The 17,432-nt window shown below is 52.7% G+C and overlaps 1 protein-coding gene across 6 annotated transcripts; it reads right to left on the bottom strand.

Annotated features, from left to right (window-relative positions):
* Positions 1–477: 477 nt before the first annotated feature.
* Positions 478–17,085, bottom strand: chd4a (chromodomain helicase DNA binding protein 4a). 6 transcript variants are annotated; one of them, XM_084696182.1, is made up of 41 exons: positions 16,913–17,085; positions 16,309–16,476; positions 15,101–15,210; positions 14,606–14,863; positions 14,326–14,444; positions 13,866–14,143; positions 13,637–13,764; positions 13,398–13,533; positions 12,861–13,033; positions 12,522–12,755; positions 12,145–12,348; positions 11,778–11,989; positions 11,363–11,494; positions 11,040–11,139; positions 10,704–10,895; positions 9,936–10,136; positions 9,508–9,645; positions 9,278–9,399; positions 8,885–9,058; positions 8,607–8,748; positions 8,304–8,435; positions 8,060–8,177; positions 7,803–7,927; positions 7,520–7,612; positions 7,249–7,390; positions 6,349–6,518; positions 5,887–6,076; positions 4,947–5,039; positions 4,681–4,772; positions 4,399–4,532; positions 4,043–4,187; positions 3,786–3,948; positions 3,515–3,577; positions 2,986–3,366; positions 2,825–2,890; positions 2,535–2,702; positions 2,291–2,399; positions 1,882–2,014; positions 1,539–1,734; positions 923–1,101; positions 478–794 (listed from the first exon to the last, which is right to left on the bottom strand). In XM_084696182.1, exons 2-41 carry the CDS (start codon positions 16,367–16,369, stop codon positions 780–782), a joined length of 6,021 nt encoding a protein of 2,006 aa, XP_084552308.1. In that variant the 5' UTR covers positions 16,370–16,476; positions 16,913–17,085; the 3' UTR covers positions 478–779. The 6 variants fall into 6 exon arrangements, with proteins under 6 accessions (XP_084552308.1, XP_084552312.1, XP_084552311.1 ...); XM_084696186.1 differs by having other exon boundaries at positions 938–1,101; XM_084696185.1 differs by having other exon boundaries at positions 5,899–6,076.
* Positions 17,086–17,432: the final 347 nt, after the last annotated feature.

Below are 17,432 nucleotides of genomic sequence, written 5' to 3'. Positions count from 1 at the left end.
GATCCTAACAATGTCCACTTAACATTTAAATTTGACATTGAACTATGTAGTTGTAACAACCTGCAGAATTGGGGTGTCAGAAAACCAGAAGAAAGCAGGGTTCCCCTGTTTGCTCACTGGGTTAGTGTACATGCTCTTTCAGACATGCTGGGGCAGTACCGCAACAGCCTGGGTTCAAATTTTAAATTGTTCATTTTAACTTAAAGTTTGTAATAACTTTCTGCAGCCAGCATTTTTGGAAATGAATGAGGGTAAACCTTTTTTAAACCTGACTAAATTAAATTTAAGATCTGTGATGAAAATGTGTTCGTTTTTAAGACAATTTAAGGCTTTAAATTTAAAGTTCAGAATTTTAGACTTTTAAAGACCCCATGGGAACCCTGTTGTATCGATATTGTAGGATCATAAGCCTAAATATATGTTCTACACAGCCCCATTAATATCGAGCCCCCAAATCCCCATTAATAAGCAGCAAAATACTTTATTACATATTTTTATTTAGGTCCCAAAAAACCATCATAATAACATTATATCAATAATATTAATACAGAAATTGAAAAAAAAAAAAAAACAGAAAAAAAGACAAAAATAAAATAGCATTTATTTCCACAGCGTCCAAGGGTCAGCCAATAGAAACTCTGCAAGTCCGTATGTAAAGGTAAAAGGGGTGTGGCTTCAAGCTTGGGTGGAGTCATCGTCTGCTGCGCCAATCAGGAATGTCGAGGTGGTGAGGCGGGGGGGGTGGTTAAGGGAGGGGGAAGGGTCACTCCTAGGCCAGGCTACTGCTGTGACATCTGCAGAAGAGAGAGGGAGATTACTTGGTTACACAACATGGTCAACACATAGATCAGGTGTGTGAGTCAGGTGTCTGTCTGTATATCAAGATATCAAGTGTGTGAGTGAGTGTGTCAGCTGTCCGTACCTGCTGAGCATGTACCTGCTGGCTCTGTGTCTCTGGTCCCCTGCTGGCCAGCCGGCTCAGGATGTTCCTCTCCGACATCTGCAGCCTGACAGCAACAGGAGGTATCCTGGCGATTGTTGCTGGGAGACGGGTCACGTCCGCCTTCATGTCGCTAAGTAGCTCCTCCAGCTGCTTCAGCACTGAGAACAGGAAGGTACAGGGACACCAGAGAAAGGGCAGGGGGACAAGATCAGTCAAGATTGAAGGCTTTTTGGTCCAGTCAGGAGTGCTCCAAGCCTAACAGGGCATTTCATAACCATGTATGAAGGACTGACTGAATGCGTTTTCCAGAGTGCTCTTGATGTCTCCACCTCATTGTTGCCCCTCCCTCTCTGATGACTCCTTTTAGACTCTGTGTGCTCCTGCCATGGTGACGCCATGTTTTTGTAATAGTGTGTAGTGTTTAACATTCACCTGTCGCATGCTTGTCAGAAAAGCAAGTTTGCCATAAATGGACTATGGAGACAACTGCCAACTTGAGTGAGTGATAGAAATGACGACATAGCTAGTGCTGCCATAACCAAACGACAGAGCTTACAAAGACTTCAGAGAAAGAAGCGGTCATTGCGCTGGCTACCTTTGTGCAGGACGGCGTTGGCCGGCTTGTTCCCAGACATGGACTCCTTGCTGAGGTGCTGGTGGGACTCGGCCAGGCACTCCACCTCGCTGAAGCGCGTGTTGAGGGCCATGGAGGGGTGGGAGGGGTCCTCCGACATGTTGAGGTAGGCTGCCCTGCGGAGCTGCTCCTCTATCACCAGGGCCTGCTCCAGGAGCTGAGGAGAGGGGGAAGGGGAAAAAAGACATGTTTTTAGGCTGGGATGGTCAACACAGTGTCACAATAAACGTTGGCACCATTGGAGCAGCTATCTCGCTGTCCCCTCTGCTTCATCCCTCCCCTCTTCCCTCCCCGGGGAGCGTACCTTGAACCTCCTAGCCAGGAACTTGTTCTTGATCTCCAGGAAGTTGCCTCGGTTCATCTCGCCCTTGAAGGGCTCGTTGAGGATGGCGTACTTGACGTCGTTCTGGATGTCCTGCCAGCGTGCGTAGCCGTGTCTAGGGGGCACCGGAGTCAAGGGTGCTAACACAGGCCTGGAGCCATGGGGAACGCAACTAAACACACTCGAATAAGAGCTACGGCTCACCATCCACTGTTGGCATCGGCTACTTTAATGTGTTGATGTTCTAAACTCCTAATCAAACAGACCACTATAGGGATGATTCACCAGCATGCTGCAGCTCCTGCTGACTGACGTCAACAAGCCGTTTGCAGGCTGGTCTCTTGCAGAACGGTTCGGTACAAGACGGACCTCGGCCAATTAGAAAGGATACTGTATGATGCCAGCCAGCAGCCAGTAGTCATGGCGACGATGCCAAATCTCATTGGTCTTCTTGGTGACGGTGGCAGCCCTCTCCTCGTTCTGCCACAAGGAGTGCAGCTCTGCAGAGATGGAGGGATAGAGGTGAGAAGACGATTGAGTGACAGAAAAAGCATTAAAAAGTATTTAGATGATGCTAGGAAATCTGTGGGAATGGTAAAGTGTGTGTGTGTGTCACATGCCAGGCCTGGCCTCACCTGTGAAGCCTCCGTCTGCGATGTTGAACATGAACCTCGTCTTGGCCTTCTTCTTCTCCTCGCTGCCTCCGGCCGCCGCCACCACGGCCCCGCCCTCCTTGACGCTGTCTCCGTTCGGCAGCTTGGCCGGCTCCTCCGTCTTCACGCCGTCCTTCTCCTCCTTTTGCTCTGGAGGACGAGACGCAAAGAGACCGGGGTCAGAAACTGAGGGCGCACAAGGGCTGGGGAGTTTCATCATGCACGCGTGTATAAATAACAGCCAGAGAGGGGGAGAGAGCGAGAAGCAGTACCTTTCTTTTCATCTGTGGCAGGAGTGGTGTCCATCTTTTCAGCCTTCTCGTCTTTCTTCTCCTCTGCTATTGACAAAAACAGAAAGACAAATGGGAATTGGTTTCAAGATGTACAACTACATGCTCCAGATACATTTCACCAACAGGATGGAAGACGGTACCTTTGGCCTCGGAATCTTCCGATTTGACCTCCGACCCCTCCGTCTTGGTTTCAGCTGGAGACTTGGTCTCCTCCGCTCCCTCCACCATCTTCTCGGCAGTCTCTCCATCTTTCTCTTTGTCATTCTCCTTGTCCCCCTCTTTCTCCTTCTCCTTCTCCTTCTCCACCATGTCCGTCTCCATGGGCTCCTCTCCCTCCTTCTCCTCCTTCTCCTCCTTCTTCTCTTCCGGAGAGGGAGTCCTCTCGTCCTCGTCAGGGATGGCAATCACCTCAGACTCGTCCGTCTTGCCGGGCTCCTTGCCCTCCTTCTCGCCCTCTCCCTCCTTCTTTGCCTCCTTCTCTCCATCCTTCACGGCCTCCTCCGTCTTCAAGGCGTCGTCAGCTGTGGGGAGGAAGATTGTCGTCGTCATCATCAATGCCACCAACACCCCCACCCTCCATCTGACAAACATCCATCAGGCTCCCTCGTGGCTGGGATCCTCCGTCCCAGACCCCCATTCTGGGAACATGATGGGGAGGGGGGGGGTTACCTGCAGCGGGTGTGTTTGGCTGGGTGTCTGCAGGGGTGCCGGTGGTGGAGGGTGTTTTGGGGGCTGGGGAGGGTGAGCAGACACAGGGGATGGGGGTTAAGAGTGGCACGGGGGGGGGGGGGGGGGGGTGGAGGTGTAGGAGCCAGGAAGGAAGTGGCAGGGGTTGAAACAGCACTGTGGCAGAGTGCTGAGGAGTTGGAAAGAGGGAGGACAAAACAGAATAGAAGAAGACAGGTGGAGGGGGGACCATACTGTGTGTGTGTGTCAGTACCTGTGGCAGGGGTGTTGGGCTGGGTGTCTGCTGGGGTGCCTGTGGAGGGGGTCTTCCCTGGGGAGTCAGGGTGGGCGGCGGCAGCAGCAGCCTTCTTACTCTCCTCCAGCTCCATCATCCAGGGCATGGACCACTGGCCGTTCACGTGCTCAAACTCCTGTACCTGGAAAGGACCGGAAGGTTAGGCTCAGATACCACAACACAGCAGATCAGGACAGAGGTTAGGGGTATCGGCATCGTTTCAAATGCACGTTTACCTTTTTGCGGATCAGCGACATCACGCCAATGCGCGTGAGGACGTGTTGCCGCGACAACCCCTCGCGCGGGACGCCGTCGGCGAAGGTTTCTGCTCCGTCGGCCCCGGGCTCACACAGGTGCCGCATGAAGAGAGACACGTACGCTCTGGAGAGAGAGGGGGGGGAGAGAGAGAGGGAGGGGGAGAGAAAGAGGGGGGGGGGAGAGAGAGATGGTGGTTATGAAGGAAAGCAGAAGCAATGCGTAAAAAGAAACATTCATTCGGTTTCTTAACAACATCGTCTGCTGTTAGTGGTGTTCTATAAAGGGCCTTGGTGCTCCAGAAGCTCGGTGTGGCTGAGTGGGCTGGCGTTCTTACTTGAACTCCTTCTCAGACTTCCCTCGCAGGTCTCTGACCAGCCACTGGGTGGTGAAGGCGTCCTGAGGGGGCATCCCATAACGCATCACTGCGTTCAGGAAGGCCTTTCTCTGGCGCGCGTTGAAGCCCAGCACCTGGACAACAAGAGCAGGACCAGGGCTTACAGCTGGCTCACACACACACACACACACACGCGTCCGATGCAGTGATATACCAGGCTGATGGAAAGGATTTGTCTGCTGAATGACTAATGCAGGTTTCATGTTGTGTACGAGCACCCACCTCTATGTTGCCTCCCACTCTGGCCAGCAGGGGGGGTAGTGGTTTGTCCCGGTCGTTCCTCAGGCCCTTCCGGTTAGGCCTGCGGGAGTTGGCTGGAAACACACACAGGCACACACGGGTCACGACAGGTTCACCTGAACCAACGCTTGGGTCCTCACCCCAACACAGTCCGGGGAGGAACACCTTGAGAGGGGGCAGTGACATCACCCCACTGAGACCTGGCCTGCACGAGCACACCAGGAAGTGACACGCCGGGAAAAACTCACTTCCTTCTGCCCTCTCGTCGAAGTCCTCGTCTCCCTCCTCGGACGCCACAGAGTAGTCGGAGTTATTGTCGGACTGGTCGTCCTGCCAGTCCGCTGAGGGACAGAAACACACACAGCCATGTCAGCCCCCACGTCTAACACAGCGCACGTCTACAAGGAGAACACACACACACGACAGCCAAACAGTCAATGTTTGGAAACCGTTCAAAAGCAGTGGCGTCTCCTGGCAAGGAGAAGATAAGCAGTGTGTTGACAGAGCTCGGAGAGCTGGAAGGGGGAGGGGCTTGACATGACTCCTGACAGACATGGGGGGGTGTGGCCCTCTGCTTTGTACACGCGCCCAACTGGGACAGGCACAGAGGGAAACAGGACACGCCCGCAACAGCTATTCGCACACAAACAAATCTTCCCTTCACATCTCCCAGGAAGCTAGCTATGTCAGACACTGTGGCTTTGTGTGTGTGTGTGTGTGTCTATATATGCGGGGGCGGGCAGGAGCCGGCATTTTCCTCTTTCTGGTGAGATCATGGCGGCCACACAGAACATGGTGTGTGGTGTAGTTCAACCAGACAGGCGTGGAGTCCATGCTGTTGTTACTTTGGAAGCCGTTTGACTTGATACCAGGGTGATCCTCGGGCATCGACAAGCTTTGACAGCCTACGTCGAGTTTGCACCGCGTTTTGAATGCGGCGGTCAAACGTCACAACCCATGCAAGGACGTCACTCACACACCTGAGCCACAGAGATGTACTGGACACATGCGCACAAAGAAACGTTGTTCACACGCCAAATACATTTGAGGGAAAAGCATGAAGCAAATGGAATAAGTACACACACACACACGCGCGCGCCCTCGCTCACACACCCCGCCCGCCCGCCCGCCATCCACACACAGACATGCGTGTAAGGTAAGGAAGCGTCGCCGCGTCGCCATGGTTACCCCGTCTACTACCTCGGTCCTCCTGGGAGCCGTCGTTGTAGTTGACCTGCTTGCGGATCCTCTTGCCCTTGCCCAGGTTGCGGGCCAGGTCCTCCTGCTGCTGCTCGTAGTGGTGCCGCAGCAGCTTCTCCCAGTAGTCTGGATCCACGCTCTCCTCCTGCTTGATCACCTCGCGCTGCACCTCCTCCTCCTGGAGGGAGGGGGGGGGGGTTAGAGATCAGTGGGAACTGGATGGGAACCCATGTTCTAGTCTTCATTGACTGAGGTTAATGTAAATTTTTTTTAAGTTACTAAGAGTTAAGGGGATTTGAAGACACTTAACGTCCACATACATACACACACACGACTTCCAAATCACACACACACGGATACCATACAGGAAACCGGACCTGCCAAATACTCGCAGAAGACGCATGCACATGGCACTCTACCCTCCCTCTCCGTCAAACAGGCAGAACTCACCGCCTCCTCCTCGTCTTTGACCACGTATTGGGCCACCTTGAAGGAGCTCAGGTACTCATTCATGCTCTGGATCTCCGTGTCCTCCGTGGCGCTCTGGTTGCGGTCCAGCAGGCGGTCGATGGCCTTGTCGTCATAGTGGATCACGCTGCTGTCCTCCTCCTTGTTGTCTCCTGGTGGGGGGGGGGGGGAGAGGCCGTCTCATCAGCATAGTCACCGCGTCACACTACCAATACATTCACTGGCTCATTCAGCCCCGGAGCTGGGGCGGGGCTTGTACAGCAGACGTAGAGACGGAGCAGCAGCGTCCTGGCAGCTGGGACCCACCCTCTCCCACAGACCCACCCTCTCCCAGAGACTCACCCTCTCCCACAGACCCACCCTCTCCCACAGACCCACCCTCTCCCACAGACCCACCCTCTCCCACAGACCCACCCTCTCCCAGAGACTCACCCTCTCCCACAGACCCACCCTCTCCCAGAGACTCACCCTCTCCCAGAGACCCACCCTCTCCCACAGACCCACCCTCTCCCACAGACCCACCCTCTCCCACAGACTCACCCTCTCCCAGAGACTCACCCTCTCCCAGAGACTCACCCTCTCCCACAGACCCACCCTCTCCCACAGACCCACCCTCTCCCACAGACTCACCCTCTCCCAGAGACTCACCCTCTCCCAGAGACTCACCCTCTCCCACAGACCCACCCTCTCCCAGAGACCCACCCTCTCCCAGAGACTCACCCTCTCCCACAGACCCACCCTCTCCCAGAGACCCACCCTCTCCCACAGACCCACCCTCTCCCACAGACCCACCCTCTCCCAGAGACTCACCCTCTCCCAGAGACTCACCCTCTACCAGAGACTCACCCTCTCCCACAGACCCACCCTCTCCCAGAGACTCACCCTCTCCCAGCTCGTCCTTGAAGAGCTCCTCGGTGCCGAACTTCAGGATGTCGTCCAGCTCCTGTTTGGACATGGAGCCCGTCTTGGAGCCCAGGCCGGGCCGCACCACCAGGTGGGTCAGCATCATCTTCTTCTTGGCCACCTGGGGGACAGGGACGGGGGGTTACTTGCGGGGGAATCCCAGGTGAGTGAACCAACAACTCCACCTTTCCTTGTTAGAGTTGGACTCGTTGATAGTCTTGAGGGATCAATGAGTTGACTGGATGTCTACCTGAGTGATCCTCTCCTCCACCGAGGCCTTGGTGACGAAGCGGTAGATCATCACCTTCTTGTTCTGTCCGATACGATGGGCTCTGCTGAACGCCTGGGGAGGGGGGGGGACACACCATCAGTTTCTAGAACCTTCCACAGACGCAATCGCTGCACACGAGGAGCGTAAACTAGACGACAAGACACTAATCTGTAGTAAAAACTGATTATTAATGAAGTGAGCTGGGGCGTAGGTTGTGGTAGGTTCCGTGTGTGTGTGTGTGTGTGTGTGTGTTGACACCTACCTGGATGTCATTGTGGGGATTCCAGTCCGAGTCGTAGATGACGACAGTGTCGGCCGTGGCCAGGTTGATCCCCAGCCCTCCTGCTCTGGTGGACAGCAGGAAGGCAAACTGCAGCGCTCCCGGAGCTGGCACACAAACACACAGGCCATGAACCCCCCAGCTTCACACACACACACTCTAAACTAAACAACACGGCATAACCGACGTGTGCTGTCCGCCAGCTGGCCAGCCGGGTGCAGGAGGCGTGCGAGTCTCACCGTTGAAGCGGTCGATGGCCTCCTGTCTCATGCCGCCAGTGATTCCTCCGTCGATCCTCTCGTACTTGTAACCCTCGTTCTCCAGGAAGTCCTCCAGCAGGTCCAGCATCTTGGTCATCTACGGAGGGGGGAGGGGGGGTGGGGGGGGCACAGCGAGAGGGTCAGGAGACACCAGAGAACGGGCAGACAGACATGCATGATGCACCCGGGTGGTTGGGATGAGTTGCGGTTGCGTGTGGTTTACCTGAGAGAAGATGAGCACCCTGTGGCCTCCGTCCTTCAGCTTCCGCATCATCTTCTGCAGCAGCGTCAGTTTCCCAGCAGCCTTAGTGAGCGCGCCGCCGTCGTACATCCCGTTAGGCATCTTCGGAGCTTCCTGTTACGGAGGAACCAAATCATGAGTACCCAAGAACCACTTCCTGATATGTTTTCATATGATGATGTAAAAAAATAATATGGTGTATCCATCGTCAATTGAGCAATCAATCATTTCTACAGCACTTTAAAGGTGTGTTGTATATGAAAGCAGTAGGGGACTGGGGCGTACCATAGCAGCCACAGGGAAGAGGTAGGGGTGGTTGCAGCACTTCTTCAGGTCCATGACCACGTTGAGCAGGGACACTTGGTTCCCTCCCCCTCGCGTGTTCAGGGCCTCAAAGTTACGAGTGAGGATGAACTTGTAGTACTTCCTGGTGACGCAGAAGGGAAACGAGCCAGTCAGAACGACAATATCATCATTTGAGAATGGCTCGTCAGAGAAGCAACTCCTCTCCGGGTGACAAGGAGACCCTCTGGTTCTCCCCAGCCCCTCCCTCCTCCGCTCACTTCTGCATGGGGCTGAGCTCCACCCTGACGATGAGCTCCGTCTTAGAAGGCATGTGTTTGAAGACGTCGGCCTTCAGTCTTCTGAGCATGTGCGGGCCCAGCATGTCGTGCAGCTTCTTGATCTGGTCCTCTTTGGCGATGTCAGCAAACTCCTCGAGGAAGCCTTCCAGGTTACTGAGAGAGAGGGGGAGGAGAGATGGGGTTAGTCAGTGGGCCAGCTGGAACAACTCAGCAACAGGGAGGATCTAGTCATGGAAGAACTGTGGCGATCGTGTACTGAGTGAGCACAAACTGTTTTGATGTATCCTATGAGTGTGCATGCAAAGCACACACACACACACACACACACACACACACACACACACACAGGCACAGACAGACAGACAGTCCTACCTGAACCTCTCGGGGGTGAGGAAGTTGAGCAGGTGGAAGAGCTCCTCCAGGTTGTTCTGCAGAGGGGTGCCGGTCAGCAGCAGCTTGTGCTGCAGGGGGTAGTTGTTCAGCACTCTGAAGAACTGCCCCACAGCAGCAGGAGGAGCAGGAGGAGAGGGGAAAAACAAGCATTACACACAGTATTACATAGAGATGGGGATCTTCTCTTTGTGCGCGTGTCTCCATCCTACCTTGGACTGGTTGTTCTTGAGCCTGTGGGCCTCGTCCACCACCAGGCAGGCCCAGTCGATGGAGCCCAGGATGGCCATGTCGATGGTGATGAGCTCATACGACGTCAGCAGCACGTGGAACTTGACTGACGAGTCTTTCTGCAGGGGGGGGGGGGTGATGGGAAGAGGAGGATGACATTGAGGTAGAGGGGTTATCAAGGGTGGCAGCTCGAGTGAGAGCAGCCGGCACATAACTGCAAGGACTTTAGTTGCGCTAGCTCAGGGAGACAGACTTTCTTTTATGCATCATTAGGGGATCATTCTTAGGTGTTATTTTTTCCACTTCAGTTGGAAAAAGCATGCCTTGTTTTGACCATTTCAATGTCGATTGGAACTAAAAACCAGACGACCGTTGACTTGTGTTCCTTCCTCCTGCCCTCCGGTCTCACCTTCATCCTGGAGGCCTTCTTGCCTCCTCTGATGGCGTTGTCCTCGAAGGAGAACTCGTTCTCCCTGATGACGGCCCTGCTGTCCTTGTCTCCCACGTAGGTCACCACGTACATGTCCGGAGCCCACATCTCAAACTCTCGCTCCCAGTTGATGATGGTGGAGAGGGGGGCGCTGACCAGGAACGGCCCTTTGGAGTGGCCCTGGAGGATTCACAGAACGCGGGGGAGGAGTTCATTTATATATACACACACACTTATATATTTCACACTATATATATAATGTAGCTTTTTTTTTCAGCCCAAGACCAGAAATAAAGGGTTTGCCCTTAGTAGGTTCACTGTGGTGCTGTCAAAGGAAGTGCGTTCTACCCTCCAACCCATAGGTGGCAGTGGCCCCCATGTGATCCCAGCTGTGTGTTTACTCAGCTCCCAGGCTTAATGTCGTCAAATTTCACCTGACTTAAACAAAATGGCTGGACTAGTACAGTTGAATATGTAGTATAGACTGACGACATGGATACACTAGGGGCAGTGTTTGTACTTCCCATCAGACAAGCCTGTCAACTACACAAACTTTATGGAAACAATTTTTTATGTTAACTTTACAACAACAACAAAATTATATATAACAAACAAAACCTAAACATGTATGCAAAGTAACCCTTTCTTCAGCATATTTGCCTAAAACCATCTGTAGTTTCCCCCTCAGACACAGGAGCATGCAGACCCAATGACAGGCCCGAGGAGCAGGCCCCAGCTGCCACGCACCTCCTTGTAGAGTGAGTAGAGGAACACAGCGGTCTGCACGGTCTTGCCCAGGCCCATCTCGTCAGCCAGGATGGTGTCGGTGCCCTGCGCCCAGGAGAACCTCAGCCAGTTGAGGCCCTCCAGCTGGTAGGGGTGCAGGGTGCCCCCCGTGGAGTCCAGGTACTCTGGCTGACGGTCAAACTTGATGGTGGGCTGGGGGGGGGGGGGGGGGGCAAGTAGGGTGAGACATTAACACTTGGGGAGTTCAACCACATCCCTGAAAACCTGCTTCGACAATTAACACTGGGTCCGCCCCCCCCCCTCCCTCCCCACACACACACACACACACAAACTTACATCAACCACAGGGTTCTCGGGCGGCCTGTCCAGCCTCTTGACCTTGCCCTTGACCTTGACCTTCTTCCCTGGTTTACCTTCGTCTCCCATCATGAGCTCCCTGCAACAGGCCAGCACAGAGAAGATGAAAAGAGAACCTCCTCATAAGCACTGTCTTTAGAGGTGGTGGTGGTGGAGGGAACAGGGGTACTCAAGGGTCAAAACTAAACAAGTCATGTTTAAAAAGCCTTAAGAGTCCTGGGTGTGTCTGGGAGGGAGGGGGTCCTAGGTGTGTCTGGGAGGGAGGGGGTCCTAGGTGTGTCTGGGAGGGAGGGGGTCCTTGCCTGTGGTGCCAGTATTGCAGCTTGTAGATGTCGAATTCTGGGACGTCCATGTCCTCTGCTTCCCAGGTGGCCTGGTCGTAGGGCAGGTCCTTCCATTTGATGAGGTAATGGACATTGTTCTTCTTGTCCATGCTGAGGGGAACACAGACAGAAAGTTAACAGAACCATTATAAAAATATCAGACAGGTTTAGGTGCAGTTGAGTCAACTCCCCCCCCCCCTCCCCAAAACACTCTACTCTGTAACGCATTTCTGCCTTGCTCCCCAGAACATCGAACTGAACCACTACTTAGTAGCTCACCAGTAGCTCTGGGAATTGTACTGTTGCTAAAAACCAGATGCATGACTCGGACAAGACAGACATCAGCAGACGAGCTCTGAGGTCATCAACTGGGCGGGCGTGGAGGTGTGCTCACCTGTGGTTGAGGATCCGGTGAATCATCATCCACTCCATCTTGATGCCGAAGCGGTAGAACTTCTCCTCCATCTTGGCGTACAGGGGGTCCTTGTTCTTCCTCTTGGTGCTCTTGTCCTCCTCGCCCTCGCCGCCAAAGTCAATGGGAGGGGGCTCGTCCATGTCGTTCTTGCGCTGGTAGTTCCGGAACATCACCTGGCAGTGGAGCTCCAACTGGATTGGTTGGGGGAGAAGAGGGTTACAATAGTTGCTGTGTGCATGCGTGATGTAGTGAGTGAAGGCGAAGTTTGTGTGTGTGTGTGTGTGTGTGTGTGTGTTTATGGACTTTTGGAGATGACGTATGACTGTGTTTCCGTCCAGACGCCTACCTGCAGCTCTGACACCCAGGAGCAATGCCAGTAGGACATGTTGCTCCACTTGGCAAAGAACTCCCTCTCGGGCCTGCCGGCCAGAGGGGCGGGGTCAGGGCTGTCGGCCGGGAGCTCTGGTGGGCGGGGCACGGGTGTCGGGGGAGGGGGGTCACCCCAACGCCAGGTCAGAATCTTCTGCACTTTGCCTTTCATATTTGGACACTGGGGAAGGGGGGAGAAAAAGAGAATTACACACAAGAACCAAATACATGCAGTTATGAAGCGTCAAAGCCAGGCTTCGGTTAGTCCCTGAATCCTCCCCGCTCCCATGCCGACTGGCTGAGGCCACTGCCAATCATCCACCCGGGCTCCCACCCCAGAGGCTATGGACTCACAGTGCATCGTGGGCAGATCCACTCTCCGTTGGGGATCTCTGGCAGGGGCGGGTTGAGGCAGTGGATGTGGTAGGAGGAGGGGCACGAGTCGCAGCACAGCAGCTCCCCACCGTCCTTGCACACGCGGCAGAACTCCATGTGGTGGTCGTCCTCCTCGGGCTCGCCCATCACCTCGCTCTCCTCCTCGCCTTCCGAACCTTCCTCCCGCGCCTCCCACTGGATGCCCTCCTTCTCCTGGGGGGGGGGGGGGACGGGGGACGACAACACACACGCCATTGGTCACCTCACTGAACAACCACAGCAGATTGGCTCGTGGACGTGTCCGTCAGTTCCACTTACACAGTGTGGGCAGCTCCAGGTGCCCTCGGGGGCTTTCTCCATGTCGGGGTCCAGACAGACCATGTGGTAGGCCCGGGGACAGGTGTCACACAGGATGATCTCCCCCCCCTGCTGACACACCTCACAGTAGTCCTGGTGGTCTGTCTCATAGCCGTCCCCATCCTCTGTCTCCACTGCAGGGGGGGACAGACAGGAGTCAGACACTTCATAGCAGTGTGTGTGTGTGCACATTTGAAGGGACGAGGGGGGGCTCGGAAAAAAAGGATGCAAAAATGCTCGCTTTAGCTTGGGACACAATTGTGTAAAACAATTGTGCCATCTATGACTTCAAATTGTGGTCTTGTACCGTGACTCACATACTGACTCAATAGCTGTTGACACGTACACACACACACACACACACACACATTAACTCCCACAACCACACAAGGATCTCAAGTGTGGCAACACATAACAGCGTCATAGCAGCATAGATGAACGCAAGTACCAACGAACACATGCGGACCCAACACACACACACACACACACGTGACTGACCCTTCTTCTTCTTGGGTTTGCTCTTGGGCTTCTTCTTGGAGCGGCTGCTGCGGCTGGTGGAGCCGTCTGACACGGAGATGCTGTTGATGCTGGCGTCGTCAAAGTCACTGTCCACGTCGGGCTCGTCCTCCTCGCTCTGAGCCAATCGAGAGAGGGGAGACGGATCACACTAAGTCAATGCATCCAGAGAGGGGGGGCAGGGCCAAAATCAGGGAGAGGAAGAAACACAGTGACGTTACCGAGGAGCGTTTCCTCTTGCTGTTGAAGCCTCCCAGTTTGATCTTGAGGGGAGCCACCTTCTTGGTGTTGGGCTTCTTCTTCTCCTGGGGTTTAGGAGTCGGCTTGGACTTCTTACGCGCATTCGGACCTGGACAAACAACCAAGACAGTGACGTGTAAGACTCGCTTTCCAACTAAGGAAAAAGGCTTTGTATAGGAACATGGATGGGGACCCTTGACCAGTGCCCACCTTTGCCCTCCTTGGTCTTGGCCTTGCGTAGGGGTGGTGCGGGGGGTGGCTGGGGCTCGATGGCTGGGGGCGGGGCAGGAGCAGGAGCAGGGGCAGGGGGCACCACCTCTGCCACCATGCTGTCCACAGCGGCTGAGACGTTGGCGGTGGCCAGGGCTGCGTTGGCGGCGGCAGAGCCTCGCAGCGGGTTGTTGGTGCTGAACTCTCGCCACTTGGCCCCCAGGACCATCATCATCTTTGACACGGCAATCTTGGGGTTCTTGGCTGCGATGAGGGGCCTGGGAGTAAGAGAAAGCAGGTAGATGGTTGAGATGAGTCACAGGCAGAGGATAGAGACACAGAAAAGCAGGGTGAAACAGCCAAAAGAGATGAGGGATAGTGAGAGATGAGAAAAGAGATGTGTGAAAAAGATGGATATGGAGAGACGTGCATATGGAAAGAGATGCCATGTATTGTTTACCTGACGTATTGACTGAAAGCCTTGTAGTTAGTGAGAGAGCGGTAGTCTTCCTCACTGAAAATGTGGTCAATGTCCTCCATGCCCCAGTCATCCAGGAGCTGGGACGATGTCTTTGGCTCCTGACAAAAGGAAATGTGTTACCAGTCTAAACAGAGCCTCACAGAAAATATACACCCACAACAACGACACGACACAAACAAAACGCATAACAAAAACACTTCTCAATGGAGGTCCCCTTATGACCATAACCGCGTCTCAAAAAACCAAAGCCAGTTCTCACCGAGCTGTCGTCATCATCTTCCTCCTCCTCCTCCTCCTCGGGCTCCGGGTCCTTCCTCTTGGAGGCGGAGGAGCCTCCAGAGTTCCTCTCTGCGCCCGTGCTGCTCCTCCTCTTCTCCCTCCCCGCACTCGTCCTCTTCTTCTTCTTCCTGCCGGGGTTGTAGTCGCTGCCCTCACTGTCTGAGCCGCGGGCTCCTCGCTCCTCCTCGGCCTCCACCTCGGGCACCTCCATGGCCTCTGGGGAGCTGACTGGCACATCCTGGACCAAAACCATGGCAGAGGGTTATGGGAAATGCAGTTCATCACGGATGGGTCATCCGTTGGGATATGTATTTTATTTGTTTGTATCTATTGGTACAGAATCAGGTCACATTGATGCATTTACTCCTGTAAGAATGTGGATTATGTTATGCAGCTATAAGTTGCAGTTAAGAAGCTGAAAGTGACAACAACAAAAAACAAACATGTACAGTTCAGTGAGTGCTGTGCAGGGTACCTCTCTGCGAGAACGTCTCTTGCTGCTTTTGCTTTCTCGGCTCTTCTTGGCCTTCTTCTTTTTCTTCACCTTGGGAGCCTCAGTCTCCGACAGCTCCTCGTCGTCCTCATCTGAAATGAACGGGAGGAGTTAATTGATGTGAACTTGGTGTGTGCTACAAAATGGTGTGTAATAAATTAAGGTTAGGCCAACATAGCGTGTAATGGTTTAAAACACTGATGTATTTATGAGAACTATGGCTTCAAATTAGACCGTAGCCATCGTCTTACTTGGCAAGCATCACAAAAGCAGACAATCTTGAGTGGGGTGAAACAATCGGGCTAGCTTTGGCTAACCTGACAACATAGACGTTAAATTGCTAGATGAGCTAGCTTGCAAGCCAACAGTGCTATCAAAAGTCAATTTGCAAAATTACTGACTTCTGTGTTAACCATCCACTTGTATTGCATCTCATAACCGCAGTAATTCGTCTGATATACAAGAACTTAAAAACGTGACATCTAAATCGGAAAATTCCCTCGTGCAGTGAGCGATCCATTTTCCCTCAAGCTCAAATATTCGATGGTTGTCTTGCGCGAGCTCGGTTGTGTATAAACAAAGCTGATTCTTGATATTAAGTTTGAGTGTGTATTTACTTTTTCAAGAAATATTCCTAGGTACGGTTACTGCAGAATGGGCTTTTTTATTTCTACCACGCAAAGCGGAGCCACCAACCACCCAGCAGAGAGGTGGAGAGCTACCGAACGTCATCTTCCAGCTTTCAAGCTAACTGGCTGCCTCCATATTGTCATAGGCACGTAACATATACCGGCAGCTAGCTAGTTTAAGCTAGGCCGCATGAATATGCCGGTGAGGGTCGGCGGAAAAAAAATCTAAGCCATTGAACGGAGAGAAATTGTGAGGCAATACCTCAATGTCTTTCTGAAACAAGAGGACCAGCAGCTAGCATGCGCAGGCTATAATGACAATTCCGTCAGATTTTACCTTCGGCATACAAACTGGTATTGATACTAACACATTAGCTAGTTAGCGTATGCACACAAAAGAATGGTTGAAGATTGCTAGCTAACTAGGGTAGACGGCTACAGAAGTACACACATTTAAAAGGCAATACACAAATTCGCTCAACTCTGTTAATTAACCATCTGCGTAACGTTAGCTCACTAACCAGAGATTGGCAAACTATCAATTTGAAAACAGTTTCCTACCGTGCAGAATCGACCGGTCTTCGGGTCCAAAATCATCTCTATCATCCTCACTTCCAGACATAATTGCAAACTTTAAATTTAGTTAGCCAAACTCCAAGCTAACCAAATAAAGTTTACAGAAAGTTGGCAAGCAAATCCGTCTCGCCTCCGGACTTCTTATGTCCCAGTCTTGTATTCGTCCAGTCCAGGTCGTGCCAGATGAGGGACAGGTTTCGGAAAGGGGTGGAAATAAAAAGAACAAAAAGAAAACGGAAGTGAATATTTAGAACTCGTAGTGTCAGAAATAATAAATACACATGCACAAGAAGAATAGTGCTTACAATGCAACAATAAAGATGGATAATGTAACTAAACTATTTCAATTTATGCGTACATTAAGCCATCTGACACATGCCATCTTCCAACTACTTTTCCGTCCCATTAGCTAGCATACCCGTTAGCTTTACTAGCTAGCATTACCGGCGAGGTAAGAGAATAAAAAGAAGATTCCAGGAATAAATTCGAAACGTTCTGTAATGTATTATCACTCCTTCCAGTTCTTCCGTTTCATGGGGATAATGAAACTAAGCTGAAACAATGAATCCCAAAAAAGAATAATACTCACAACTTGATTCCACTGTATTAAAACAGTATAATACAGCGTTATGTAAATTTTCTTTCAATAGTTTGTGTATTTTTGGGACAACTATGTATAAATTAATAAATTCTGTAACGTTATTCTAATCTTTTTTCGTATGTTGTCCTGCGTTGCACACGACGTCGCCGTCTCCCTCTCACTACACCCCGCGCGCATACACACAAAGAGATCAGGGGGCAGACATCCCATAATAACCCCCCCCACACACACTCACCCCTCCCCCACTCTGCATAGTTACCTTGCAACGTACAGACCATAATAATCCACCCCCCTCCCCCCCCCCCCACACACTCACGCACATGCAGTCTCTTCCCCATTCCTCCGTGCCCCCCTTAGCAACCGACATTACCATGGAAACGCTCACCCCCTCCCACCCCCGTCTGACATCCCATAATAATAATCAGCACAGTCACTGACATCCCACAATAAGCATAACTCCAAAAAGAGAAAGGGATGGAAAAAAAGAGAACCGTCACATGGCAACTGT

Source organism: Hypomesus nipponensis, chromosome 4 (assembly GCF_054491055.1).
Source record: "Hypomesus nipponensis isolate SF chromosome 4, ASM5449105v1, whole genome shotgun sequence".
In the NCBI taxonomy this organism is placed as follows: Eukaryota; Metazoa; Chordata; class Actinopteri; order Osmeriformes; family Osmeridae; genus Hypomesus; species Hypomesus nipponensis.
The sequence above is the reverse complement of the archived record's forward strand: the minus strand, read 5'-3'. Positions and strand labels throughout refer to the sequence as shown.